Source organism: Vidua macroura, chromosome 13 (assembly GCF_024509145.1).
Source record: "Vidua macroura isolate BioBank_ID:100142 chromosome 13, ASM2450914v1, whole genome shotgun sequence".
NCBI lineage: Eukaryota > Metazoa > Chordata > Aves > Passeriformes > Viduidae > Vidua > Vidua macroura.
Window position 1 is genome coordinate 15,345,272 of NC_071583.1, and position 27,511 is coordinate 15,372,782.

General features: G+C 47.0%; 1 protein-coding gene across 2 annotated transcripts; it reads right to left on the reverse strand.

The window, feature by feature from the left end:
- Positions 1-1,502: 1,502 nt before the first annotated feature.
- NT5DC2 (5'-nucleotidase domain containing 2) lies at positions 1,503-27,472 on the reverse strand. 2 transcript variants are annotated; one of them, XM_053989805.1, is made up of 14 exons: positions 27,175-27,471; positions 19,852-20,036; positions 19,043-19,117; positions 17,169-17,224; positions 15,356-15,449; positions 11,660-11,788; positions 8,552-8,612; positions 8,193-8,295; positions 7,608-7,709; positions 6,331-6,412; positions 3,180-3,266; positions 2,621-2,761; positions 2,335-2,399; positions 1,503-1,870 (listed from the first exon to the last, which is right to left on the reverse strand). In XM_053989805.1, the coding sequence occupies exons 1-14, from the start codon at positions 27,416-27,418 to the stop codon at positions 1,609-1,611; spliced, it is 1,686 nt and encodes a 561-aa protein (XP_053845780.1). In that variant the 5' UTR covers positions 27,419-27,471; the 3' UTR covers positions 1,503-1,608. The 2 variants fall into 2 exon arrangements, with proteins under 2 accessions (XP_053845780.1, XP_053845781.1); XM_053989806.1 differs by lacking the exons at positions 15,356-15,449; positions 17,169-17,224 and having other exon boundaries at positions 27,175-27,472.
- Positions 27,473-27,511: the final 39 nt, after the last annotated feature.

Below are 27,511 nucleotides of genomic sequence, written 5' to 3' on the forward strand. Positions count from 1 at the left end.
CCTTTCTCTGAGTCACAGGTCCTGGCACAGGGTCCTCCACACCACCCTGCTCCCTCTTCCTCGGCTGCCCAGCCCTTAGAGCCATCACCACAGCCCAGTGCTCGCACACCCCTGGTGCCCAGCTCCCTCCAAACCCACAGCCCTTATCCACTCTGCAGTCACTCATACACTTCCTCTGTGCCTGCTCAGTGCCAGGCCCTCCTTTCTCTGTCCCCTCTCTCCTGTCACCTCAACACACCGACTGCCCTTGAGCAAGCTGGCACTGTCACACTTGTTGCCATCTGCTAATGGTGCAGCAGTGAGGGGAGGAGACGGAGGACCAAGGCAATCAGCATTGCCACCCCTTCATCCTATGGCCATCACTTCCCACACACCAACCATGAGGGCATGAGCTCCTGGCTCTTGGGGCCAACAACCGGTGGCCCAGAGTGGCACAAACTCCCAACACCTCCTTTCCACCTCACCTAACCTCTACCCCTCCCCAACATCCTGGGACAATCTGAAGCCTGGACAGGACCAGCAAGGCCCTGAGCCAGGTGCAGAGCCCACTTTCTGCACCTCACATCCTAAATCAGCTCTCACCTTCCTGGGCCTCCTGACTGTCACCTTTTTCTCTTCCTATAGACTCTGGCATCAGTATTAGCATCTCTCTGCTCTTCCTCCTGCTGAGGAGGCGCCACAGGGCTTTGTCTGGCCATGCTCCCCACAGCACTTCACACTCGCCCCCTCCCCAAACATCCTCACCTGCCTCTCTCTCCAGCCACCTTAGGCCACATCTCAGTGAACAGATGGAAGGTCACCACCTCTGCTGCCAGCCCTGCACCTTCCCTGAAGGGCTGAACAGATCCCTCTGCAGCTCACAGCAGACCACACCACATCAATTGCTAAAGTATTGATGTCACATGGCACCTAACCCAAAAATACCAACAATGCACACCTTAGGCTTTCTCAAAAAGCAGCCATGTCCTCAGACAGTAACTTTGAGACCCTGTGACCTACTCCCACACCCAAAGGCTTGCACATCCTGCCCAGTGAGCTAGCAGAGTCCCCAGCTGCACAGACCCGTCTGGTGGGGAGCGGGATGGGGCTGAGGGCTGCTGGACAGGTACTGCTGCTGATGCTTTGTCATGTGATGCACTCACTGCTGGGCTTGAGTGGTTGCCCAGCTGGCAGCCCTGACCCTTCCTGTCCATCTGCAGAGTCACTCATGCTGCAGTCCCAGGCTATGGGGACAGCTATAGACCTGACACACCTAGCCACACCTCCCATGGCTTCTTGTCACCAAGCACTGGAGATGTGGAGCTCCATACCTGAGCCACTAATCTGGGCACAGAGCAGGGAGGGGCAGGGTCCCCCCACCAGCATTGGCCCCTCCATCTCACCTACTCCTAGAGAGGACTCCCTGCACAAGCACCCATCCTCTGTCTAGCCTGCAATGCACTTCAGGGAAAGGGATGGAGCCAGTGAAGGGAGGAAATAAACACACCACCTACACACATACGCAAGTGTCAAACGCCCTTTAGTGGTAGACAGAGGTGCTGCCGGCCGAGGGGCCGGCTCCGCTCCAGCCCCGGCCGTGCTGCTGCTGCTGCCTGCAGTACCTGCCCTTCACCGGATGTGCACCATCTCCTCCAGGAAGGGGGTTTTCATGCAGCCCGTGCACAGCTGATCCATCCAGAGCGGAGCCTCGTGCTGCAGAGGGGTGCGCCGGGGGTAGAAGGTGAAATTCACGTCGTAGTTGAGCAGGCAGCTGATGGAAGCCATGTAGATATCAGAGAACCGCACCAGCCGGCGGGAGAAGTACGTGGGGTTGTGGAAGGTGCGGAAGATGCTTCCAAACTGCGGGTTGAACAGGTTCTTCGTCAGAGACCTGAGAAGACAGAGATGGTGTTCTGTAGCTAAAACTGTGGTCACAGATTCTTCCCACTCCCTTAGCCCTGGGCCACTCCCCTCCCTGGGCATTAGGGGATCACCCCAAGTACACCCTCCCGAGGCTGTGGTGCAGTCCAGTCCCTGTGCAGTGAGACTGATGAATATTCAGTGCACTTTTACTCCACCCGTTATGGGCAGTGTCAGGAGCTGTGGGAGCTGCAGTAGCAGACAGCCCACCAACCCCTCCCAGCACTCCCCCTTTCCCACACTGCCTTCAAACCAGTCCAACCTCCCAGGCTGCAGGACTGCACTGCTGCATGGCCCCCACCCAGAGGCAAGTGACACCACCCAGAGGCAGGACCAGAGTCCAGCAGCTGCAGCAGCGCTGTCCCCAAGGCAGGTTACAAAACAGGGCCTGGGAGCCCCTAAGAGACCTCGCAAGTGAGGGGGGAAAAAGCTCACCTGATCTCCTGCCGTTCCTTCATCCACTCCAGCAAAACTTGCTTTGACTCTGCATCCTGATACATCTGCAAAGACAGCATCACATCCATCAGTCCTGCAGGCCATACCTCAGCTCCCTGCAATTTCCACTGTAACTCACAAACCCAGAGCCCACTGCACTAGGAGGAGGATAAAATATTTTTGAGATGCAGGCAAGATGGTACATCCCCTGATCCCCATGCTAAACCCAAAATTCAGACTCAGAAGGCAGCATATACCCTGTCCTGCTCCGCCAGGAGCTGTTTACCTGCATTCTCTCCAGCAGCCCTGTCAAAGCCTGCTGCCAGGTCAGGGAGTGCATGTACTGCTCCGTGTTTATGATCCGGATCTCCGTCTCCAGTTCAGGAACGATGGCTCCAGTCCTCCAGCCGTGACGCAGCATGAGGTCCTGGAGGTCAGGGTGAAAAAACAACCAAGAATTCAACATAAAGACTGAAAGCCAAACACAGCCCTGGTTCCTAGAAGAGTGGGTTTGTTCCTATTTCGCATTCTCAGGGGACAGCCATCCATGGCCCATGCCAATAACAACCATCTCCTGGTCACTAGGATCAGTTGCATGGAGCACCTAAAAAGGTGGGATCAATACAAACTGCTCTCAAATTCACTTTACCCACAGAAAGTACTTCAGGAGCCTTTTCTCCAGTGCTTGCCTCTGTCTGACAGCAGTGGGGGAAGCCTGTGTGTCCTGTGGCGGGGGGACACCCAGCACAGCCCTGAGCACTCAGAGCAGGCCCTGCCTTATCTCCAGCCACAGCAGCCATGTGGGATTGCTCCCACTTCACTGGAGAGCAGAGACATTCACTCACCGCAAGGTCACTGTACAGATGGTCACCAAAGTAGAGCACTTTGGATCCACGCCAGCCCGTCAGCCTCAGGAAATCAAAGAGGTTGCCCTGCAAGTGACAGGAGCACAGAGTGAAACATGGGTACAAGCCACCTTGCCACATGCAGGTGTGAGCACTCTCATGGGATGTCAACCTGCTCTCTGCCCCACCATCTACACCCAGAGGTTTCTATCCTTCCCTACCTCACTTCACTTTCTTCCCACGTGACAATCCCCATACATCCCTCAGCTTTTAAGGCTAGAGAAAAAGGCAAGAACTCTTCCAAAGAGTTTTTGCAAACAGGGAATTCAGGAGAAGTTCTGTGGTCTAAGGCACAGCAAGTCAAGAAGACAACACATCTAAAAAGGCAACAAAAGGAGGCAGTTTAGAGGTTAAGAGGGATCTAAATTAGAAAACCCTGAGGATGGGCAGACAGAACCCCAGAAGTTCTGGGTTTAGAAGTTGTTGGTCTCAGGTGATAATGATTTCACATCACAGGGGGCACCAGAGGGAAGGTGAGCACTGCCAGGCAAGGCTTTTGGAGTCAGGAGCTGTTCTACATCCCTGACCACCATCCCAACCCCAAAGGTTAACACCCACACGTCCACAGGAATTGTTTAACCAAGCCAAAGAGCCAGGAAGCCTGCACAGATTCACAGCTGAGTAAAACAAACCAAACCCCAAAGTGCCAGCTAAAGCACAGCACCAAGCAGCTTTCAAGGCTTTCCAAACATCCACACATGCACAGAAGGCACTTCAGGGATTACCCTTCCATCTCCACACAAGTTTTCCACATGAGGCATGAAAACAAAACCCACTAGGAAAGGAAATGGCCCCATCAATGCCAGCAGACCAGCACAAGCAGTCAGTGCAAACCTGTGAGTCACTCAGCAGCAATCCCTCTGGCCAGACTCCAGAGGCAGGAGGGACCCAGCACCCCCAGCCATCAGCACCAGCCTGGCCAGAAAGCCCCCAGACACAAGGCAGCCCCCCAGCAGGCTGAATGCACAGCTAAGGCTGCCCTGGACCAGGGTGCTGGGCCTTCTGTTCCTGGAGCTGAGCAGACTTCCCTTAACAGCACAGGAACAGGACTGGGCATCCTCTGCACTTCTTGGACACAACATTGCTGCTGCTCACATGAGGCCTGCCCAGGAAGCCACTGGCAGAGAAGGAAATGGAGCCTTGGAAGAAGAGTCCTCTTGCTGTGCTCCAGTCACCTCAAACAGAAATGGACCTGACAGCCAGGAAATTTGTGCTTGGAGCTCCATGGAGCCACAGACCTGTTTTGAGACCTCCAGGTCCTGCCCTCCTTTCCCCCAATATCACAGATCTGGAGAGGGAAGGGAGTACAAACTTGGCACATACAGAAAACACCACATTTTGGAACAGAGGGACTAGAGGGCATCACTTCAACTTCCCAGTCCCTAGGGAAAAACACCAGTCCCTGAGGTCCCATTCATGGGATACCCTCAGGAAAAAAACTACCATCCAGCCCTGCTTCAGGGGACAGGAACAGCTTAGAGGCCTCTGGCAACATCCCCAGCAAAGCAAGGCCCATGGTCAGTAACACTTGCCAGAAAGAAGCATATTGTGACACTCCAAGAAACCAAAAATCCTGGAGACAGGGTGGGCTACAACCAGGATACACACTCTGTCACATCCTAAGAACCACAGCTAGGCAACAACCTTAAGGCACTCAGATAAACATGACAGTGGGGAAGAACTGGAGAGGAGTTCTTCCAAAATCCTACCCAGCCCACCTTCTTCCCTCTCAGTGCACCTATTTTCCCTTTCTCAGTGCACCATTCACTTGGGTGAGCAACCTGTGGCCATAAGATGTAGGTGGGTCAAGGGCAGGATTTAATCCAGCAATGAACTCCAGGGGTGAGGTGTGCCTTTTCTCCTGAGGGAGCTGCTAAGCCACTGGGAATGAGCTCTACTTGCATGTTCCCAGCTCCAAGCTCTTGGCAGAGGATGGGACACCAGCCCAGCACTTTGGCAGACCCACCAGACAGAGGTTTCCCAACAGCACTACTACTCAAGGACATGACCTACTCTGCTACAACGGGTCAGGTCCCAGCTAATTGACTGAAATCTCACTAACAGTTTCTTCCCATGGGATTGGACAGCTCAAATAACCAAGAACAAACCGTCCTAAAGCCAGAGGCAACTTGCCTCAGGGGACAGACCAGCTGTAAGGACAACACCCAGGGCAGCAAGTTCACCAGAGCTGCAGCTCATCTTTGGACATGCTGGTCCTTCCAGAAGGGGAGAGTCAGGAACCAGGCTTTGTACTCTCTTTGATGCTTTGTACCCTATTTGATCACCCTTGTTTCTTTATTCTACACAAGTCCACCTTTTCCAGCCTTACGGAGAACAATTTGGAGTGAGGAGTGGAAGGTCTTTGCATGCACAACAGGTTTCAGAGAGCTGTGCCTTTTTAGCCTCAACTACCACACTTGGGAGCCCCTCCAGGACAAGAGTTTCAGGACCAGGACAATCAGAAGAGCTGAGGGAAAAGTGCACAATTGGCCATGCTGGATAATGTCAGAGCAGAGCTCCCAGGGTGAAGGTTTCATTGTACATGGGGGTGGGGGACATTCACTGTCCCTCCCACACATCCAGGGAATGCTTCCTTACCATCCCATCTCACACAAACAGGGCAGCAGCAGGGAAAACCCAGCCTGGCAGAGGTAACTCAGCACAGGTTCCCTTGGGCAGAAAAGCAAGTACCCCACAGCTTAAGTTACCCGGCCCTGCTCTGCCTTTTCCTACTTGTCTCTGTCCTTCCATCCCTAGTACCAAGCCCATGCTGAAAGCATTCTGGGGGACAGGGTCCTACCAGGCCAGCAAGAGCTCCTGGGGACAGAGGGCACCTCCCACTGCCCACAGCCAGCACAGCCCAGAGCATGTCTTCTTGCAAACACCCTCTACCTGCACAGACGCTCTTTTCAAGGACTTCCATGTTCTACTTTTCAAACACCAACCATGAACAAGTGTCCTACAGCAGAACCCATCATTTCCCCTCACTCTGACCAAGCAGATTGTCCTGATTTTCCAGTGATTTCCAAAACTGCAGGCTTGTTTTAAGTCCCCACCATTTCAGACTCCTGCCTGCACCCATTCACTTTACCTCTTTGTAGATCTTTCCCTTCTCCAGCTGGTTTATTTTGTCCCACTGCAGTGAGCCCTTATCATCCAGTTTTCGAAAAGGTCTGGGAAAAAACAAGGGGAGATGTCAACTTCTTTTGATTTTTGGTGATTGTTACCCAGCAACCAGAACATTTGAATCACAAAACTTGTTTACCTATGTAACAACTTAAAATAAAAGCTCTATATGAGTTCTAAGTGACCTTCTGTGCCTTCTGCACTATTTTCTCAGGAGAAGAGAAAGTATGAAAGGGAAATACCTTTCCAAAATGCTTCCATTGATTGTAGCCATTTCATGTCAAAATCCCTAACAATACTTCTTGCTTTCACATACAGAGAGGAAGAAAATAACCATAATGACTCCTTCTGAAATGCCAAGGCCAAGAAGGCTTTGCCATGAAATACTTTGTGTGCTCTTCCAACCTGGCTATGTCCCAGCCCAACAGAGACCATGGAATATCCTAATAGGATAAAGCAAGTCTGCAGAGAGAATGGAAAGCAATCCCCATGCTGAGTTCACCAGTGAACTGAGCTGTCTCCTGTTTTTCTTGAGGGCCTGCCATGATATTCTCCACTCCATGAGTGGCTCTAAGGCACCAGGCAGCTGTAGGTTTTATTTCCAAGAGGGCCAGATCATCATAGCTCCAAGCTGTGCTTGTAAAGCACTTCACCTGCAGCCCATGAAAAAAACCTTCACCAGGCCAGCACAGCATATGCCAACAGTCTGGGTAGTGGGGGAGGAAAATACATACAAAGGAAAGAATAGACCAATCCCCTAACTAAGCAGACACAATACCCAAAGCAAAGAAGCCAAAGAGCAAAGTAAGGACAGCAGCCTGTCTATTGGCAGCTCCTAACTGACCACAAAACCCAGCTGCCACATAAAAAGGCTTCCAGAACTGCCAGCTCCCAAACATGTATCCAATACAAACAAGACCCCAGAAAACCTCAAAAAACAAACCACACAGATACTTGCTGTGGGCAAGAGGAAAAGGAAAGATTTTGTCACATTCTCAGGACAAGAAATGGTCATCTCTCATGCCAATTTTAGAAACACGTTTTCTGCTTGGCTCTACAGGTTCTACTTATTCCCAGACTGGTCAATTCTTGCCTCCTCAGAGAGTATCTGAGAGAACATTGGAAGGCTGAATACCTCCTGGAGCTAGACTATGCTTAGCAAACCACTGCTTTCTGGCAGGCCAGAGGAGCAGTTCCCTGCAGGAGGGCCCAAGCCCAGGCAGGAGTGCCCTGCACACGTACTTCCGCCGGTCAGTGAAGAAGTTGGGCTTGTCCGCTTGCACAATGACCATGTCGAATAAGTCCCGCCAGTTCTTGCCAACCATGTGTTTCATTCCTTTGTCCCTAAGGGCAAAGGAACAGAAAAATTAATAGATCCAGTACTCTTTTTTCACCCAACACTGCACCTTTACAACAGTATGCCCTAAATTTACTCCTATTTCAGTAACAGAAGAAAACAGATTTGTGACCCCCCCCCAGGCTGCCTCATTGTATCAAGTATTGATGTTGTGCTTTGTTTCAAGCTGTCACACACTTTCTTCTGCACTGCTGGAAGCCCAGGGAAGTCTGTGATACAGCAAACACTGCTAGAGGCAATAGAAAGTGTCAGCTCTGTAATGCTGTGGCCAGCCACAGCCTTGTAACTTCTTCAAAAAGTGAGATCAATGCTGTGGGTGCAACATTCACCACAAACAGTTCCCAGAGAGTTCCATGACTACTGCTACAAAACCCTGTCCCATACAAATTCCAGGTGCTCAGAGGAGGGAGCACCCTGCACAGCTCTTGCTGTGCCATGGTGACCCACTGATGAGCAATAATGGTACTCACACAAAGCTAAAGGGACTGTTTGTGATGAGGAACAGTTTCTTCTTGTGGTTCACCAGGCGGTTTAGCACAGCATAGATTTCATCCCCATGCAGAATATACTGTTCTGTATCAGAATGAAACACACAACATCAATCAGAACACTTTGGCATAAGTCATGACCACATTTCTATAAACCAAGCCAAACCAAACCTAGCCCCTATACCACTAAAGATGCAAAAGGTCAGAGTTAGATCCACCTCAGGCAGGCAATGAACCACCATGGTGACAAAGTAGCCTTCCTCATCCCCATCAGTCCTACCTAAAGAGAAAGACTGAGGAAGTGACAAGTGAATTTGGCACCAGAGCTCTATTTAACTCACCCATATCTTTTTCAATCCATTTGTACATCACTCCTTTCACATGAACATCTCTAATTGCATCCTAAAGAAAAGAGCAGGGGGGAAAATGTTTCAGTTTTACAACATGGCATTCCTGTTTCCCAGCATGCAAACCTACTGCGACCACTGAGGACCAAGGCAGTAATGATACATCCCCTCCTTGCTGAATGGACAAAAGCTCCATCACTGCAAAGCAGCAGAGCCTGCCCAGCAAGGCTCACCAAGATGTCTAAAGAAGAACAGGGTGGCTGGCTCAGCTGATGCAGTATAAGAGGGAAAACCTCAAAACTTATCTGTGGAACCACAAGTTCCTTCCTGCTCTTGGAAACAAGCACATGTTACCCCACTGGTTCCAAGGCAATACTGTGCCACTCCAAAACAATTTACTGTCCCAGAATTGTACTGTCTCAGACACCAGGTGGCTTTTCTTCCTCCTGTACCTGTGGAAGCTCTGCCAAGTGTGACCCAAAGGACAGGAGTGTGGCCAGGGTGAACAGCAGCAGAGGAGAGCACCTGTGATCCCACAAGCCAAGGAGGGCCACAGCTCCTAGCCCTGGGTGACCAGTGTGCACAGGCAGAGCAGAAACTGCCACTAGGAGGGTGGCACAAAACACAGCTGGGAGGGAAGCAAGTTAAAACAGATGTTTGTCAAGGGCATCCAAATATCCTCTATTTTCCAGGCCAGAAGCCAAGATACAGCACATTTTCAGACACACCCAACTGAGATTCTGCACAAGTCTCCATCCAGCAAGATATGCCAGACCCACAAAACCATTTCCAAAGCAAAAATACAGTTGGCAGTGTTTACACGTGCAAATGCTTGTTTGAACAGCACCGTTTTCATCCCTGACAATTTACACAGGTAAACAATTGTTGCCTCTCCTCAGGACCCTTAAATTCCTGTTACACTGTGTGTGCCCCTTCAGGAGCTGCCCTTTCAGACTGAGTCCCACACTCACCACTGACATCACTACAGTGACACTTGCCACACAGTCAACTGATCTTATGGCAGTGCTGGGGAAACCTCCTCATGACCCCCAAAAAAATTTCCTTCAGAGCTGGAGAGGACCACAATTTACATCTTAAAAGGGGATGATGAAGGTGGAGGCATAACCACTTCAAAATGGAGATTTAGGAGCTTCTTTCCATCATGTGGATTTGAAGGGCAAAAAGGCAGAGGTCACATCTCATTGCCTTATTGGAAGGAATCTGAACAGTGGGCAGGAGCTGTAGCAAGAAAACAGCTTTCTCTTAACCAGCACTGTCACTAAAAACAAGCAGAACTTTGGACTTGTGTCAAAACTACCTTTCCAGAGAAGAAAAATTTCAGTGTGCTCTTTCCCTAAACTCCTGCCCTCCAAAAAACAAAAGAAGAAGTAGGAAAAAAAAAAAAGGAAAATTATAATGTTTCTGCAAGTAAAATCTTGGAGCCTTGGTAGGTGTCAAATAGAGCTCCAAAAATGCCTCCAAGGGAAAGCAGGGTAAACTGTACATTCTTAGTCTCAAATATGAAGTGACCAAACTGGTGTGACAGGATTACTTTAATTACATGCCAGCTTCAGCCTTTACCATACCCCAAAAGGGTCTGCCCTTTGACTCAGTGCCTGTAGCACTTAACCTGCTCCCAAACACACAGGCTGCATCAGCAGTACCACCAAGAGTTACAGCAGGGTGTCAGGCTAAGCCAGTGCTGTCCTAACAGCTGGGCTGTGCAGGTCCTCTGCAGGCACAGAAGGATCTCTGTGCTCGTGTTCACAAAGCATTTATTTGCACTTGAACTTGGGTACTGTAAAGGGATAAGTTTTGCAAAAATGTTTGTTTATCCTCATTGTACAGGAAAAAAGCAAGAACTCTTCTGTTGACAGCGTGTGATGGTCCCTAGTTTCAATATAGATTTCAGGCATTGCCACAGATTTTCTGCCATAGGTCTCTTCTTTGCCTACTTCAGTTGTCCCTCAGGGATGACCAAATTCTCCACCAAAAGGACAAATGCAGGATTGGCACTCCAGAGTCTGAGGGCTGGACCACACCAGTTGCCCTGCACTGGACATGTATCAGCTGTGGCAACCATCCCCCTGCTCTCGAGATTTCCTTTAGGAACACATCCATTTGATCTCCAAAGAAGGTTCAGAAGATACAGTTGACTCCTGAGGCCTTTTGTCAAGAGTATCCCCTCTTCACATTTTCCCCACCTCAAGAGAAAAACGAACACCCAACACCCTTGAAACATGTTACGGTCTTGTGGGAAATGAGCTGGCGTGCTCCTATCAAGCACCAACAGAAGGTCAGGACACACAGCTGACAGGTGGATCCTTATCACAAGGCAGCAGCACAGACATGGAGCCCCATTCCCCCTTGGAGCCCCATTTCCCTCCCAGAACTGAACAGCCAGTGGGTGAACCTAAGATCCCCACAAGGTTCCCTTCTCCACATACACAAACACACATACACAAACCCTACTCCATGCAAAAAGGAGTACAACGAAAATGAGAGCAGCAATCTCAAGCACTTACTTCTTGTCTACAGCATTAACTGAGAAGTCAAACAGCCCCAACAATGCTGATAATCCCACACAGCCCTTTCAAGTGTCACTTAACACCTTGGAGTAAGTGACACATGAAAGCTACAGTCACCCAAAGGATCAGACTACTCTGCAGCTGCAAGGGGTACAGGATTCCCAGAGCAAACCAGGACAGGTGTTTTATAACAATCACTGTATAAACTGTTTAGTACACAGCTAGAGCAAGACTCTTTGAAAAATGAGATACTAAGGAAAACAATTTAAAAGTTTGCAGAACCAGAAAATATTTACACAAGCTTTGAGACATATTTCCCATGGAAGGACCTTCAGCCTAAGCAGCCTAGGCACTCCTACACGAGATACACCAAAAACACCATCTCTGTAGTACAGACAGAACCCAAACATGTTCTGAAAACACAGTTTTGAATATTCCCTGGTAATGCTTTGATCTAAAGGGACAACAGAGCTGTCATATCAGGCTGGTCACTGCAAACCCCTTGGGTTTGGGTGCTGCAGAGCTCACTGCTCTGATGTGGTGTGAGCTGTGGGGCAGTTGACATTTCACTTACAGATATGTCTTTGTAGAGATGCACCTGGTCAAACTCAATGCCATGAGTGATGAAGTAATCAATGACTGAAGAGAGCAGTGTCATTTCAGGAAGAGAAAAAATGTCCATAAACTGCTTAAGTGATGGACCCTGGAAAGCAAAAAACAAATGGGAGACATTAAACCAAAAATACTGGGGGAAAAAAAATAGTAAAGCCAACAAACTCATATCACCCAGCATCATCTGAAATATATTCCAGGCTAACAAAAAGAAAAACACTAGTGTGGTAAATCCCAGTCACTCAGCAAGCAGCCCTCTCTTCTCAACCAAAACACCAACCCTGAAGAAAGAGAGGTATCTCCTTCACATAAATCATTACACAAACCCAGCATCCTTAATACCACACAGTGAAGATGGAGGAAGCAGGGACTTGGTCCCAGATATTTTTATTTCAACCTCTGCTTCCCGGCTCTTGGCATTAATACAGGTGCCAACAGACAATGCTCTGCTACAGCAGCAGACAAGGGCCTTCCTGAAGATGCCACGTTGCTCATCTTAACCAGGCTGTGACACTGGACACAGGGCACCAAAGCTGCTCAGACCATATTCCAGTGAGATTTCACAAGGCAGTGTAAGAACCACTCCAACAAGCCATTGGTCAATGCCTGTCTGTCACTACAGAAAACCCAGAGGAAAAAGAACTCCAGCCCACCAGCAGTCAAATGGAAATGGACAATTACATCCTGACCAAGGAATAACTCTCCTTGCATTAGGCAGAGCTGCAGCTCTCACACACATTTGCTATCGTTATTGCCTATCAATCACAAACCTATCAGCAGGCCAAGAGCCAACTTTGGCCCCAGAGAGGCTTTCCAGTAAAATAAACTTTGTTTATTCTGTAGGTACCACCTGTGCAGACAACTGCAGTGAGTCTCCCTTGCAAGATGAAGCTGGGATCAATTTTTTCATTTTCCACTGATAAAGTTCCAGACCAGAATGGGGACAATCACTAAGGTCCTGTATAGGGAAAGTAATTTGGGAAGCACACAGACCTCCCCATGAACCTGGTCACCAGCAGTGCCCTGGCAATCCAGTTCCATCATGTCTGTGCATGAGCTTTGAGCAATCCAGGACTGATAGTCATGAAGTTGCAACACTGTAGGATAGCACTGGGCCACTTCAGAAAGCATTTATTAGAGCTGTGTGAGAGACAGAGATGAAAGCAGCATCCAGAAAACCACAGAAGGTGCAGATGGTGGAAGCTGATGGGGCCCCTGCTGCCTAATGACAAATGTGTGGCCCTGTCATGCCAGGATGTGCAACAAGAGAACATCTCCCACTTAGTCTGGCTGGGTAAGGGTGGCATGAGACCAGCCCTGTCTAAAGGCAATACAAACTGGGGTCAAAAGGGCAAAGCAATAACAAACAGCATTTTGCTTGAGGTGTATTACCAAAAAATGCTGCAATCAAAAGCTGTGTTGGTGTGCTGAGGGTTATACAATTCCCATCCACCCAGCACAGGACAACTTCACCTACAGCAGAAGACAACACAAAGGGCCACATACCACACATGGTGGTGCTGCTTAGGATACTCACTGACTCCTTCCAACACTTCTGTCCATTTTGATGTCTGGTTGCTAAGGGAATATTTCTCCCATAGCAAAACCAAAAGTTTCTGTAAACAGCCTTCATCTTTTTTTCCTGTTCAGAGATTCTGGGAAAGAAGCAAGAGGGACAAAGACAGGCAGTTCCTACTGAAATAACTAGGTATGGGATTTAGCAGAGTGCAGCAGAGCGATGACCTGTCCTACCTCTCAATACCTGAAGTACAGAGGAGACAGGTAAATGGTCAGTGTTAACAGCAAAGATTTACCTTGTCAACTCTGATTTCATTTTTGTGCCTTGTGTCATTTTTCTACAGGGCAAGTCCAATCTCTCCCAATTCCTTTTAATGGCCTTGACTTCCTTAGGCAGACATAGTGACAGGAGTTGTGGTAAAAATTGGGCTGTGCTTTCAGAATGTTACATGTGCTTTTTCTACAACACCCTTGAGATCTCCACCTTTATTACAGGCCATCACATGTAAAGCCACACCAGCTGCTGTGTTGAACCTTGGGAAAGATCTGTGCCCACCTACTGCAGGTGTTGGGATGCTGGCAGCTGTCCACACACTCCTGCTAACAGAGAACCAGGAAAACCCTTAAGGGAGAGTATTTACACACTTCAGTCATATCAGCCCCACTTCTCCTGTTGCCTGTTAGCAAACTTCCTGATGCTCATACAGCAACATCAGCATGGCAGACTGAGGAGAACAAACCAAAGATCCCTGCTAAAGGCTCACTCCTCACCAGTTCACTGCACCTGTTCACAGCAGCAGTCATCTTAACCCTTCTTTCATCTTTCTCACTAATGTGGGAAAATATGCCCCACTCAGTGGCACAGGTGGAGCAGACATTGCTGAATGCAAATGCTATTAATTGTAAATACTTTTGTTCTCTTTGAGATCCACCTATTAATTCATGGAGTCTGTTACATTACTAGGAGAGGAGACTCACCTCTTCACAAAGACTAAGCTGATATCTCTACTTCTGTGCCAAATATTTCAATACCAACTACAGGAAAACAGAAAGCACCTGATACATAACAAAGCACAGAAAGGCACCTCAGCATAAGTACCTGGTCCTACAGAAAGCCACAACTTGAAGCAGGTTTCATGTTTACAATTATTTAAAAAGAAAGATGAAATCATCTCAAGTTTGGCAGGAGTGAGGAGAGTTGCACAGGAGGAGGCCAATCGAGGGCAGTTTACAGACAGATCAAATTCTAAACAAAAATGTCTTATATCAAAGCTGGAAACATCATTGAGCTATAAACAGAGTATATACTTATCCAGAAAGCAACCACTCAGATTAATCGTTCCCAAGAGAGAAAGAGAAAAATCAAGAAGTGACCTTGCTGGAGACTTCACAGAGCAGACCCACAGGGGTATAACCAGAGGAAGTGTGCCCTTCTCCTTCCAGCTTCCCCTAAGGCACCGGAACCAAGACAAGAAACAAAGCAGCTCTGGGAGAAGGGATGTGAACTTGGTCACTGCACTACACGAGACACTCAAGGACAAAAAATCTCTCCTAACTTCTTCTAGGTTCAGGCAACCAAAGGATTTTTACAGCTCCTACAGACAGAAGGTCAGTATTTTACTACTCCCTACGCACATGGACTACAACCCTATAAAAAATATCCCCTGAGCAGTTCTGAAGGAGTGTGGAATGAGATCCTTAACATGAAGGGAAAAAAACCTACCCAAAACCAAAGAGAGAAAGGCATTGCAAGCACCTTACTGCTGCTACACACAGAGACCTCCTCCCCAGCAGCTCACTGCAAACACGAGAACTGCAGGCTGCCGGGGTAGCTCGGGAGCTACATTTGGCCAAGGAACAAACTGGGAGCATCTCCCTATCAGTCTCCAAAGCCATTCAGCTCTAGGCCAATAGCCCTGGTATTTAAAAATGCTTTGCAGATGTCTTTCAGATGCTAAACTGCTAAATAACCTCTGGGGCATATTCCCACTAGAACAAAAACACACACTGCAGCTCACTGGGGACCAAGCCTTTCCAAGGGAGGCTGCAGTCATTTACATGTGCATACAATTCCCTCTGTTTTCCAAGCTGTTCAAAGAGCTGCTGCTGCTGCATTCCAGCAGCCAAGGGCTTACAGTACCTTGCCATAGAAGTCACTCATCTGGTACAGGGGGATGTGCTGTGTACCACCGTAGAGTTCGATCACCTCTTCATCAGGCACGGGTTTGAGCCCTCTAGACACAAAACAACGCAGTTTGTCAATAATCACCAGTCTGTGCAGTGCTACAAACAGTAGAGAAAAACAGGACAGAGCAAAAAGGCTCATTCCCAAAACTCAAAAATTCCTCCTGCTCAAAAGAGACAGGAAGAGAGCCCAACAGCTCTAAAGAGTCACATAAAATCTTTCCCAAGACATTCTTCAGATACCTTGTTTGCTCCTACAAGTTAATTGAGGGGTTTTATCCACATTCCAGCAGAGTCCAGCCAGAGGCTTCTCTCTGTCTGCTGTCAATTTGCTGACAGGACTGCCCCACCAAATCAGCCCTGTGACCTGACTTGGGCAGCACTGGGTAGTTAACTTGGTTTGGAGATGTTGCTTCCATGAGATACATCATCTTTAATGAAAAGGTGTAGGAAAAAGGCTTTCTGAAAACAGGGTTTCTTTCTTATTCAGTTTTCCTAAACAGAACAAGATCTTTACTAAGACCATTCAACAGAGAAAGTTGTTTTTCTCAAAAACACCAAAAACAGGAGTATGGCTGATCTGTGTAGTTCATAACATCAGGTTATCTGACTGCTGCAGGTTTTGCCTCTTGCACAATTCTGATGACTCTTTGCTCAAGCAGTCGGCAACTTTCCCTTTCTCCTTTTCTACTCAGTTATGACACAGCATCTAAGAAGTTAAATGTGGCCTCAGTTGTGCTCAACAGCAAAGGAAAGTTTAAAAGGACACTCCAAAAAAGATAATTACAGAAGGACACTAGGGAAAAGAAAAACAAAAATGTGTTTTCACTAAAAATCTCTTTATGAAGCTGAAGTAAAATATGGATCAGTACAAACCCCTGGTCCCCTCACCCCCACAAGCTGGCACTCAAAGAAGCCAATTCTCTCTAGTTATGAAACTCCCTTCTTAATATTCTTAGAGTGTTTACTGTAACTGAAGCTTAACAGCAAAAGGGCAGAGATCAAGGAAAAAAAAACACATTGGCTTCCACACTCAGGAAATATAAGATAGGATTTACAGGAGATTTGCTATTGATACTTATAAATTACTACTTCTTACACACCAATCCCCAATCCTCTTTGGAGCAAAGTGTATTCTCAGTTTCCAGTCTCACAACTCTTGGGAGAAAAATTTGCTCTGCACTGTTTCAGCCACTTATTCCAAAGCATACCCAGCTCTTTTTGGAGAACTAAAGGAAAAATAGGACAATCTGGGACTTAAAGTGAGCCCAGATTCTGATGCATTATTACTTTATTGGCATGTCTCTGTTGCTTTAAGATGTAATTTGCACACCCAGATCACTCTCCAAGGCACAGCAGAGCACTGTTGGGATGCACTCCTGTCTGGAAAAGACAGGCCTATGTGTGAACCACATACAGAGGAGCCCTTTCCTATGGGCTCTGTTTGCTCTCAGGTGTTAACCCAGCCATGCTGTAGCTGCAGCTAAAACACCACGCAGTGTACGTGACCAGATGTGCTATTAACCATTACAAAAAGCTCCAGGTCTTCCCACCCACACCTGGCTTGAAATGCTTGAGAAAAAAAATAACTCCCTGCAATTATATGCCAGGTAAGCATTTGAAGCAAGAGCAAACAGGATGAGCCAGACAAGACTGTGCTCTGCTCAGGAAAGAAGCAGAACAACATATGCCATGAACATATACTGAGATGTAGAAATCCACTTTTGCATATATAAGCATTTAGAAAATGATTTTCAGAACTGACAGACCTATATGCAGTCCCCAGCTGGACATAATGGAAAGCATCGATCTTCATGAGAAGACTCTGTGACAAGGGATAGATATTTACTATTAGAATTGGGTTATTGTTAAAATTTACACTGAAACCTTATTCAAGTTCAAAGTTCCACACAAATGACATTCAGAAAATAAAGTTCAGTATGAGTATCCCATGAGTATCTATGCACTTTAGACAGCACTTATTCTCCAACTACTTTTAGACACACTTACTCATACTGTGACTTTTTGTTGGCCTCTTTGGCAAAAGACCATCCTTCTATGAGCCAAAGCCTCTTACACCCCAGTTTGTAGACATGGATGCAGTTGAAAAACAGGGACAACAATATTTCTGTGACTCAAGACAGTCTATTCTTATCTCCCTTCAAGAAAGCACACATTCCAAAGCAGTTTTGTGTGCACAGATCTATTTCTCCACACATTTACCTTAAGCAGAACTAAGTGGGCAAGTTTTAGTTCAGAGTACAGCAGCACCCAGTCATTTTCCTCACACAAGAGCTCTCCCCTCCCCAGCAGATATTGAAGGAAAGATGATCAGGAGCACACCTGAGCACACAGCTGGTAACAGAGCTTTCTTTGCATTTTTACTATCAGATTCCCCTAATCATGAGCCATCCTTCTCCATCCAGCATTCTGAAGCTGTAACACAAGTCCTTGAGCATGGAAGGCAGCCTCACACTAAACCCACATCACTCTGCAGCTTGCACAGGGAACGCAGCATTGAACTTCTTCCATCAGGATACCATATCAGTGCATCTTGTTACACTGTGGGCAGACCTCCCAGTGATCTGTGAGGAGTGCAGGCAAATATGCTGGAAGTCATACTTAGACTTAAACCCAGATTTCTGTGCTTTTTGCAAACTCTGATCCTGAAAAAAGAGAGTTCTCTACTTTCCATTCACTCAAAGGGTGCTTTGCTTGGCCAGGCCACTTGCCTGTGTTTCTCAGATATAGCAGCCAAAGATTTAAACAGAGAAAGAACCTTCAGTTTCCCACAGATCTACTTCTTGCTTTGTAAGGCCAGAGGCATGAGCGGTCTGCTGCCATACTGTCTCCACAATTAGGACAAAAGACAGAAAATCTCTATAGTTTTTTTCCTTCATTCTCTTTTTTCCCTCCTGCTGGAGGACAGCACACACATTCCAGCCTGCACTGCCTGCTTCTCTGAACTCACTCAAACTCAACATACCAAAAAGCTACTTCACTGCAACAACTTTCTCTGCTGTGCTCCCACCTCACTGCCTGGCTGCAGCAGCCAGCATGACATCACTGGGCATCAGGCTTTCAGGGAATCTGGCCAAAGCACTGAAAAGGGTTAAACCTAATGCCTGCACTCTGCTTGCCTGGGTTCTTAAGAAGCATGCATCTCAAGTAGCTTGGATCTTATTCCAGGCAGTCCTATTATTCGGGGTAGGGGGTGGGGAGGGCTTCCTAAAGCATTCTCCTGACAAGTCATTTCTATTATTAGAGTGAGACATTATGCCTCTACTCCTGGCAAGTACTTGTAGATGCAGGATTGAGTTTTGTTGTTTAAATTTCCTGAAAGACAGAAATGATCACATAAACAAGCTCAGTTTTCTATTAATTAGCCTGTGGAATGAATTGACTTTTAAATTGGCAAGGCTGTTTACCAGAGACCTTTGCTAGAATGTCCCATTCTGCTGGAGGCCAGGCTGGCACAATAGACATCTTTCCTTGGGGAAGAACCCAAGCAGTGAAAAGCCCAGCCAGCCAGACTCACTGGTCATTTGGTGACAGATGTTATTGCAAGCAATGACAAAGTATTTCCACTAAAAACATAACAGTGGAAGACAAAGCCCAGGAGAGTGAACTTTGTACAGCTTACCTTTTGTACATCATAGTGAAGCCCGCGTATGGCAAAGCCTGGAATGTAGTCATACTTCCCAAGCCCTTCTGGATACTGGGAAGACAAACAGAGACATCATTAGAGCATAAGCACCAGATAATCAACAAAATCACTTCACCTGTTGAGCTCGTTTAGTCCTGCCTAATTTTGCCCCTTCAGCAAAGAAAGTGGATGAATGGAGTAAGACAAAGGAATCAGGATACCCAAAACTAGTTTTTCTCATGTAAGGGACAGTAGTGAAAAAGCGTAAGATTCACTGAGGCAGTGAGGACACTTCTTGTAATCTTTGCATATATTTGGCAAAGATTGGTACTGCAGAGCCCCTCTAAACAGAAAGGCACGATGAGAAAAATGAGAAAAAATGCATAAGCAGTCACCCATTGCAAACAGGGCGTATGTTCTGGGACATGCTCTAGGGCATCATCCCCATCGACCAGCACATTCCAAGTCCTGCACAGCTTCAGTGTTGGCCTATGATTTATGTTTAGCCACCATGTGCACCTCCTACCAGAGCAATCCTGTAGGCATTGTTTCCATAGTTGAGTACAGCTGACCAGGGCTTTTTTACACTAAGGCTCTCACTCCACATTTATAAAACCTCAGGAATGTATATCATGTTAGATAATCTCAAAGGAAATTATTTCTGCAATCAAATGTTGTGAAATATTAAGTTTATCTCAATAAATCAAGTAATTGACATGTGTGCACAATGCCTGCACAAACATGTCTGGGGTGTTGCAAAGACAGCAGCAAGCTTAATTGAGCGGAAACTCTTAGCACCTCATTACCTTGAATTGTTCTATTAGGATGTCTCTGGCAGTGTTGAAAATCATGGAGTGTAGTAAATTAGAATACTGTGCTAATGTGTAATCGTAGTCAAAGCCATAGATCTCCACATCTCCCAGGCTGATCTCATTGTTAGCATAGATGGCGGCAGGGTTGAGGAGATTGCAGACTCCTGGTGGAAGGAGATCTAAAAGAAGGGAAAGGGGAGAGGTTAGAGAAACAGAGCATCACTGAAGTTTAGACTTTTTGTTCTGACAGCAGCTGGAAATGCCACACAGCAGCAGCAAAGAGCACAGAGCTGCTGTGGAAGGCTGCTGCTGTTCACTCACAAATAATTGTCCCCGTGAAAAAACACACAGTGAAACCTCTCGCTGCACCTGGAGATAAAGCTCTCTAACCATCTGCACAGTCAGACCGACCTTTTGGGTCAGGAAGCTGCAAAACAATGCCCCCTGGTCTCTGGCCTACATGAAGCAAAGCAGACCCGAGGTTTTGAAGTGTCAAATTTCTATCTCAGAGCAGCTGCAGTTTCTGCAGGCTTCAATGTGAAAGGCAGCTGTGATAAATCACCCGAAAAACACACGCCCCTCACTTAGAACTCGCACAAGCAAACAGGCTCTTGGAAAAGTCTAGATTACTCCAAATCAGAAATTTTGAGGTTTGTCCTTTGGCATTTTTTGTTTCTCACAGAGGCAACCAGACTTCACAGAGAAATCCTCCAAGTACCATTAGGACTTTTAAAAGTTTTGTATTAATTGTCAGGAAAAAACAAACAAAAAAAAAAAACCTAAAAAACCAAAAACCACCTACATGTAAAAAATACCCCACACTAAGTTATGCTCCTGGAGCATGCAATGCTGATAGCAACAAGTGATCTGCTTTCCTCTGATAAACAGCTGTGGACACAGCTCAGTCCATGCATGTGGTTTGTCACTGCAAAGCAGGGTTACTGTTCAGGATGCTTCAACACTTTGCTCCCCAGACCACTGAGAAAATGGGGTTAAGTGACAAAGCAGCTAAACTACCTGTATATAAATCCCTCCCAAGAGCCAGTTCAGAGAGGAGAGCTTTCCCTCCACTGCAATGGGAGAGGAAGGAACAGATCTTCCCACAGGCTTCCCGCTCCATGAGAACTGTCCCTTGCAAGAAAGAGCAATAAAAATAGTTTCTTGTAGTAGGTTGCCTGGTCACAACCACACTGGGGGACAGAGGGGAAGGAGAGATTTCCTCCCTCCTCAAAAATGGGTAATTTTCTCTTTGAATTATAGAGGAAGAACAGGCATTTTCCAGATCCTACTCAGCATCAGTGGGTAGGATTTTTTCTTTTCCTACCTTAACTTTTGGCATTTAGCAAGGACCCCTGTCCTGGTTCTTTACTGCTTCCTTACTATAAAAACAAGCTCCATCTGTGTCTAGGACAAAAAATACATTATTAGAAAGAGATACCAGCCCTTCCCAATAAGGCTTTGTCTGGAATTATAACAGAATTTAGGCAAAAGGCTGAAGTTCTTTTGTGAGCTCTAATTCAGAGAGGTCACCAAAGAAATAGATTCAAATATTTCTAAATGTTTCTTTCACAGGGGGAAAAAAAAATCACTGTTACAAAACATACCCATCCTTCTCTCCTAACTGACTTCCATTTGGCCTTCAAATACAATTAATGAGATCATGTGGCAAGGAATCACTAGAAAATAAAGCAGTGTATTAAGGCAGGAGAGCTGACTTACTGACTGCACACCAGGAACAAAAGCTCTCTGTCAGGGCTCTGCTGGCAGCAAAGTTCCTGGAAGAGGCTTAAGAGAGAGGATGCAATCCAAGTACTTTCCACTGAGATTTTAAAGTATGGGAAATGTAAATAGGATTCAGATGATCACAACTTTCATCCTTTCATCATAAATGCTCTTTGCACCATAAATAAACAGATTCCACTTCCTGTCCTCACCCCCAGTCAACTTGTGGAAAGACCTTTTTCTAAGCTTACACTGGGATTTGCTGGGTGTTATTTTTCTTCCTCACAAGGAAAATGATGACACAACCATAATCACATCTCAGGGGAAATGTGCAGGGCTTTCCTCTTCTATTAAAGCACTTTTTTCTTTTTATGACAAATGCACCCAACTTGCTGCTACAGTGTCCCTACAGAGAGGTCAAGCTCTTCCAGCATTCCCCTTTTGCTAATATATTCAGGATCACACATTTTGATAGCCCAAGAGCATCACAAAATACCATTGCCTGAAACCCACCTCTCTTTTCACAGAAGAAAAGAGAATCTTCTAGATTCAACCACACATGCCAGCCACACAACTTTTGCAAAAATATCAGGAAAAATGAAGGGAGCAGTAGGATTTGTAACAAGAAGAGAGCAGTCTGAGCTTCACCAAGCAAGTTATATCTGTGATCAGAAGCATAAGCAGTTACTGTGCCACAGCATGATTTATGAAGTACATTTAGACCCAGTGAGTGAAGCAATGCTCCTCTCTGCCAGCCTCAAAGGTACAGAGCCTCTCTGCTGTCCTCTGACAGCCTCTTGCCCAGGTCATTTTTCCCCACCCACATTTTGTCATTCACTTACACAGCATATTCTCTCTTACCTCCTAAGAGGGCTGAAAAAGGATGCACACACCAGCCAAAATGATTTACACCCACTGGCTCACACACAACGTGTTCCCTATGTTCACTTCCCCAAGCACCACTCATCTCCTTGTTGTGTTTCCTATTCCACATCATTCACAACTTGCAGCTTGTTCTGTCCACCCCATCATCCTACATCTTGAATTTACAGTAATTTCAAAGCCACTGTTCTTCTGGAAAGGAGGAAATCCCTGAGGTTCAGTCTAGAGATTCATGATACACGTTTGTCTCAGTGTAAATGTCTTTTTGCAGCACTCTCCTCAACAGAGCTGCAGGTCTCAATCTCCTCAAACTCATGCAGTCTCCATGCAGGTTCCAACTACAGCATGGAAAAGACACAACCTGGGAGCACACGCAAAATCAGTTTCAATACAAGAGTCCAAACATGCCTCAGGGTTACTGAGCCAGGTTTCAAGAAGCTTGGTTTAATTGTGTTTGTTTGGGGATTTGGTTTGCTTTTTTGTGGTGCTTTGTATGTTTTTCAAAGATATCCTCCTGGGTGGTTACCAGCCCTTAGTGCTTAATCAAGTCCTGGGCTGCAGGCTTGGGCGCTGCTGCTCTGCTGACGCTCTGCACGTAATCTGCCAGGGATCTTTGTCTCAGATTTCCTGGCAATTGTCAAATAAAAACAAACAGACACCCACCAGGAGCTCACGAAGATGCCATTTTTCAAGAACGATAGCTTTTGCTTTTCCTCTTCCAAGACACCATAACAAATTGCTGGACAGATATAAATTAAACAACCACACAAAACAAAATTAAGACCAGTTTTGGTTATTAAAAAAGAATAATAACCCCAACTACTCTTACTGTCTGGGTCCTAACTAGACAAGCAGACAATATTAATTAGTCACTGCCTACTCAGCACTTCACCCAGGAAGTCTGATGTGAGGAAGAAGCAGCATGAGCACATGGCAGGCCGGTGCGGGAAAGGTTGCTCTTGCACTGGATGCAGCCCCAGGAATCTGCCTGCTTGCACAATTTGCTCCTGTTTGCAGCTCCGACAGATTTTAGGGAAGTGCCTGCATGTCCTCGGCACATGATGAAATTCAGCAGCAAAGGCAGACCACAAGAAAGTGTGTTTGATCTCGTGCATCTCTTACACCTGGGTGTAAATGCAAAGTAAACACACAACACCTCCTTCGTTTTCCCACTGTGAGAATCTGGACAGCTGCTTAAATCAGAGTGTCTCCATGAGAGAACAGGCGTCTCTTCCCAGGCAATAATCCACATTGTTAGAAAGCAATAACCCTCAATCCCCAACAGGAGAGCAGAGATGGAAACAAAAGCAGGTAATTAACTGTGAGCAGACACTGGAGACACCATCTGGCCCCTTCTGATGTGAAAAACGCTCTGGGTAGGAGGTGCCAAGCACGTCTCCTGCTTTTCTGAGCTCGCGGGGTGCCAACAGCATCCTGCAGGAAATGCTCCTGCTCTCTCAGCCTCAGAGCCAGCATGTTAGGGAAGAATAATACACAAAAAAAGGCAACTCACCCGCATGTCTCACACCCTTTGTACTCCCAGAAGTTCAACCCAGCAGACATCTGCACTAATTTCTTCATAAGACAAGCAGGGAAAAGAAGGGTACAGAGAAGCAGATGGCCATCATCCTCCAAATTCTTCATGAATCAAAAAGTTTCCCTTGTTCACACTAAGTTGCTTTCTAAAGATAAACTGCCAGCTTTCCTCCCTTCCAAGTTCCCCTTTATGCCCTTGAACTGTTGTTTTGTGCCATTTCCTGCAAAGCACTCCCACCAGCCAAAGGAGATCCTTCTACCAATAGGGTAGGAAGGGAAAAATATTGTCAAAAGACTATTTCATTTCAGAGGAACCATGTTAAAAGACCTTGGATTTATGCTATTATGCCTAAATATTTTGGGATTTCCTGCCAATGAAATCTACATTAACTAAAAGCAATATTAAAAATATAGTTTCATTCCAAAATTACATTTTTTAAATATACAAAGGCATTAGAGAAATGCTACAAGAGTTCTTCACAAGAAAAAATGGGTTATATCCAAGAAAGCAAAACTGAGAAGTTCACATAACTGGTCAGTCTTCCAGTTCTGGCTGTCCTCACATTTAACCATTCTCAAACTTGTCATGCAGAGGCAACAAGTTTGTAGATATTGTAAAGTTCCCTAGGAAAGCTGAGTTAGCGTAGCCACTGTTTACAGATTTGGAACACCTAGGAAAAAACAAACACTTGCTTATAGCCAAAGCATCACTGGCTTGGCTGCCCTGATGTTTCCTAGAGTGCAAGACTTCAAAGCTTTTACTGAGAGAGCTTATCAGCCTTCCTTGACATTTATCAGATCAAAAAACAGCAAGTCTTGCTCAACTCCATCCCTATGACTAATGTGAATGTACTCTTCCTTTTGGAAGAAGAAAAAAAAAAAAAGCACAGTAAGTGCCTCAAATTTTTAGCCTCAAATGTTTACAGGTAATGAAATTTGGTCATAGGAGTCAGTGTTGCAATAGGCAGGGGGGATAATGAAGAGAACAGTTTCTCTTGAGTAAACAGTGAGGGGAAGTTTTAGAGGCACTCTGCATGTAGCTACGTTGTGCTGTCATTTATATCACCCCACTCCAGCCTGGCACAAGCACAGATGTGGTTATACAGAGTTGAGAACTTGTGCCTCTCCTCCAGCCCCAAACCTGCACCACCACTGAGCTTTACTGCACAGAAACTTGTCCTGCACATCCTGCCCTGTCCAACTCAGTCAGCATTTATGGTGCAGAAATGCAACAGTGCTCCACGGATTTGGTGCTAAGCAAGGGCTGGTCTGAAAACACACAGTGAATTCTCCTGGCTGAGACCTCTCTCCAAACCAGTGGCAATAACTGACAGCACAGGACAAGGGACTGCACAAAGGTGTTGTTTCAGAGGGGGAAGGAGAAGGAGGCACCACAGGAGGCTGCCCAAACAACGCTGGGCAATACTGAGAAGCCAAGCACAGACATTCACCTTCACACCAGAGTTAGAAACCAAGCACAAAGGAACAGACTGATGCCACATTCTGCACAACTGTTCAGTCATCAAAGCAACAATTAAAACCAACTTGGACCAACTCTGTCTCTTCCTGACAAGATTTGAATAACAGCACAGTCTTGAAATTTTAGTTTGGGGAGATACTCTTTGAAAAAACAAGGGCCTAATTCAACATATCTGATGGCTACCTGGAGGTTTGTGAAGAGTCTGGTCTGTAACACTTGGGCTACTTCACCTGACGTCATTTGGCATTTACTCCTGGTGATTACTGCTCCATCTCAATTAAAAACTGTATCTCTTGCATCACAACAGAGTTATGTGAACACAAATTCACAATCTCACGTAGCAAACCAAGCATTCTGCCAAGAGACCGTGACACAGCCTATTAGCACACATTTAATTTATGGTTTCAATCCCATTATGGAAAAGAAAATAATGCCTTTGAGGATAGCAAGGTTCAAGCAGCAATACAAGCATTGCAAATTGGAATTTCTTTCAAGCAGTGGGGCTAAAACCACAACTCAGTCTTGGAGGGTATTACCAAAGCCCCAGTCCTCTGTCAGCATCCTGTACTGCCTTCAACAGTGCTGGGAAAGGAGCTCCCATCCTGGAATGCAACAGGCTGAGCACCTAATGGCTCAGCAGCCAACTCCTTTACGTTTGTGCATCATGAAGGACTCGAGATTTGATGCCAAATCCAGTGGACTGGAAGCTGGGAGAGGAAGGAATAAAAGACCATGCCGATCTCAGAACAGGGAGAAAGTTCTTCCAGATGCCTAGGGCTGACTGCTGTCCTTATCCAAGCCCTTAAGTAAACAAAAGGTAACAGAGAATTCTGTAAGAGCAGGCACAAACTCACTTCCTAGCTCTCTACAGTGCTTACCTTCAGTATTCCAAGAATCAAGAAACCAACAGGAAAAAGTTCCCTGCCCTCATGTCATTAAAGCTATTTTTAGGAGGGTTTAGGAGAGTGGAGGTCTGCTGCTGCCAAAAAGACCACAATCCTGTCTTTACACACAGAGACACTTGGTGAGCAGTCAGAGTTTTCTTGTCTCTTGGCAGGATTTCAAAGTACCCAACAGAGCCAGGTAACTTTTTGGTCAGAGAAGCAAAAACGCACTCATGAGCAAAAGGTGTGACACATGTGGAACACAAACCGAGCTCAGGACCAGGACCCATCCCAGGAGCTGCAGCATCAGCGCTCTCCAGGCTCCTTGTGCCAGTGGCGACTTGGACTCGTCACCCCCTCACTCAGCATCGCCACCTATTTGTCCTAATCTAAGCGCGATCCCGTGTGCCAGCCAACGGCAAACTGGAGAAAAAGGCAACAAGCCCTTCATTTAGACCATTTGCCCTGACAATGCCCACGATGTAAGGAGGCTAGTTATGAAAAGTCCCACATATCCTGCATGTCCTGCAACGCTGAGTCCAGACGGGGCATGTGCACAGAAGGAAGCCCAGGATAGGGAGAGGAAGATCAAGACCAGATTTCAGTGAAATAAAACCATCCAGAGAGCCGCGGGCGACGGAAGATGTGGATGGCATCGCCGGGGAGAAAGGCTCCTAACCCGGCATCTGCACAGCACGGGCACATCCCCAGGGCTGCGGGGCGGGGAAAGGCACCGAGATGCAAAGAGGAGAAAGGAGAGGATAAAAAAAGAGCGGAAAGGCCGGCCCGGGCAGGACGTGGCAGCCCCCTTACCGTAGACCAGCTTCTTCATCTCGTGGTACCTGGCCCACAGGTAGGTCTTGGTGTCGGCGCCCTCAGCCGGGACGGGCTGGCCGCCGACTCTGCCGGGGACCGCCGGGTGCTGCTCCCGGGGCTGCCCGTGTCCACCGTCCCCGGTGGCTTTGTGCCGGCAGCTCTGGCAGGACACAGCCACGGCGAGGAGCCGGGGGGCCGCGCCGCCGCCCCTCCGTAGCGCCGCCGAGCCCAGCGCCGCCATGGCCCCGCCGGACGCCGCAGCCTCGGGGCGCCGCGCACAGCCGGGGCTGCTCCGCTCCGCTGCTCCGCTCCGCTGCTCCGCTCCGCTGCCCGG

Coding starts and splice junctions, on each gene's coding strand:
- NT5DC2 (XM_053989805.1), bottom strand. CDS start 27,418: ATGGCGGCGCTGGGCTCGGCGGCGCTACGGAGGGGCGGCGGCGCGGCC. Junction 15,450..17,168: donor CAGCTGGGGACTGCATATAG/GTCTGTCAGTTC, acceptor TTTTGTGTCTAG/AGGGCTCAAACCCGTGCCTG. Junction 2,400..2,620: donor GGCTGCTGGAGAGAATGCAG/GTAAACAGCTCC, acceptor CTGTCTTTGCAG/ATGTATCAGGATGCAGAGTC.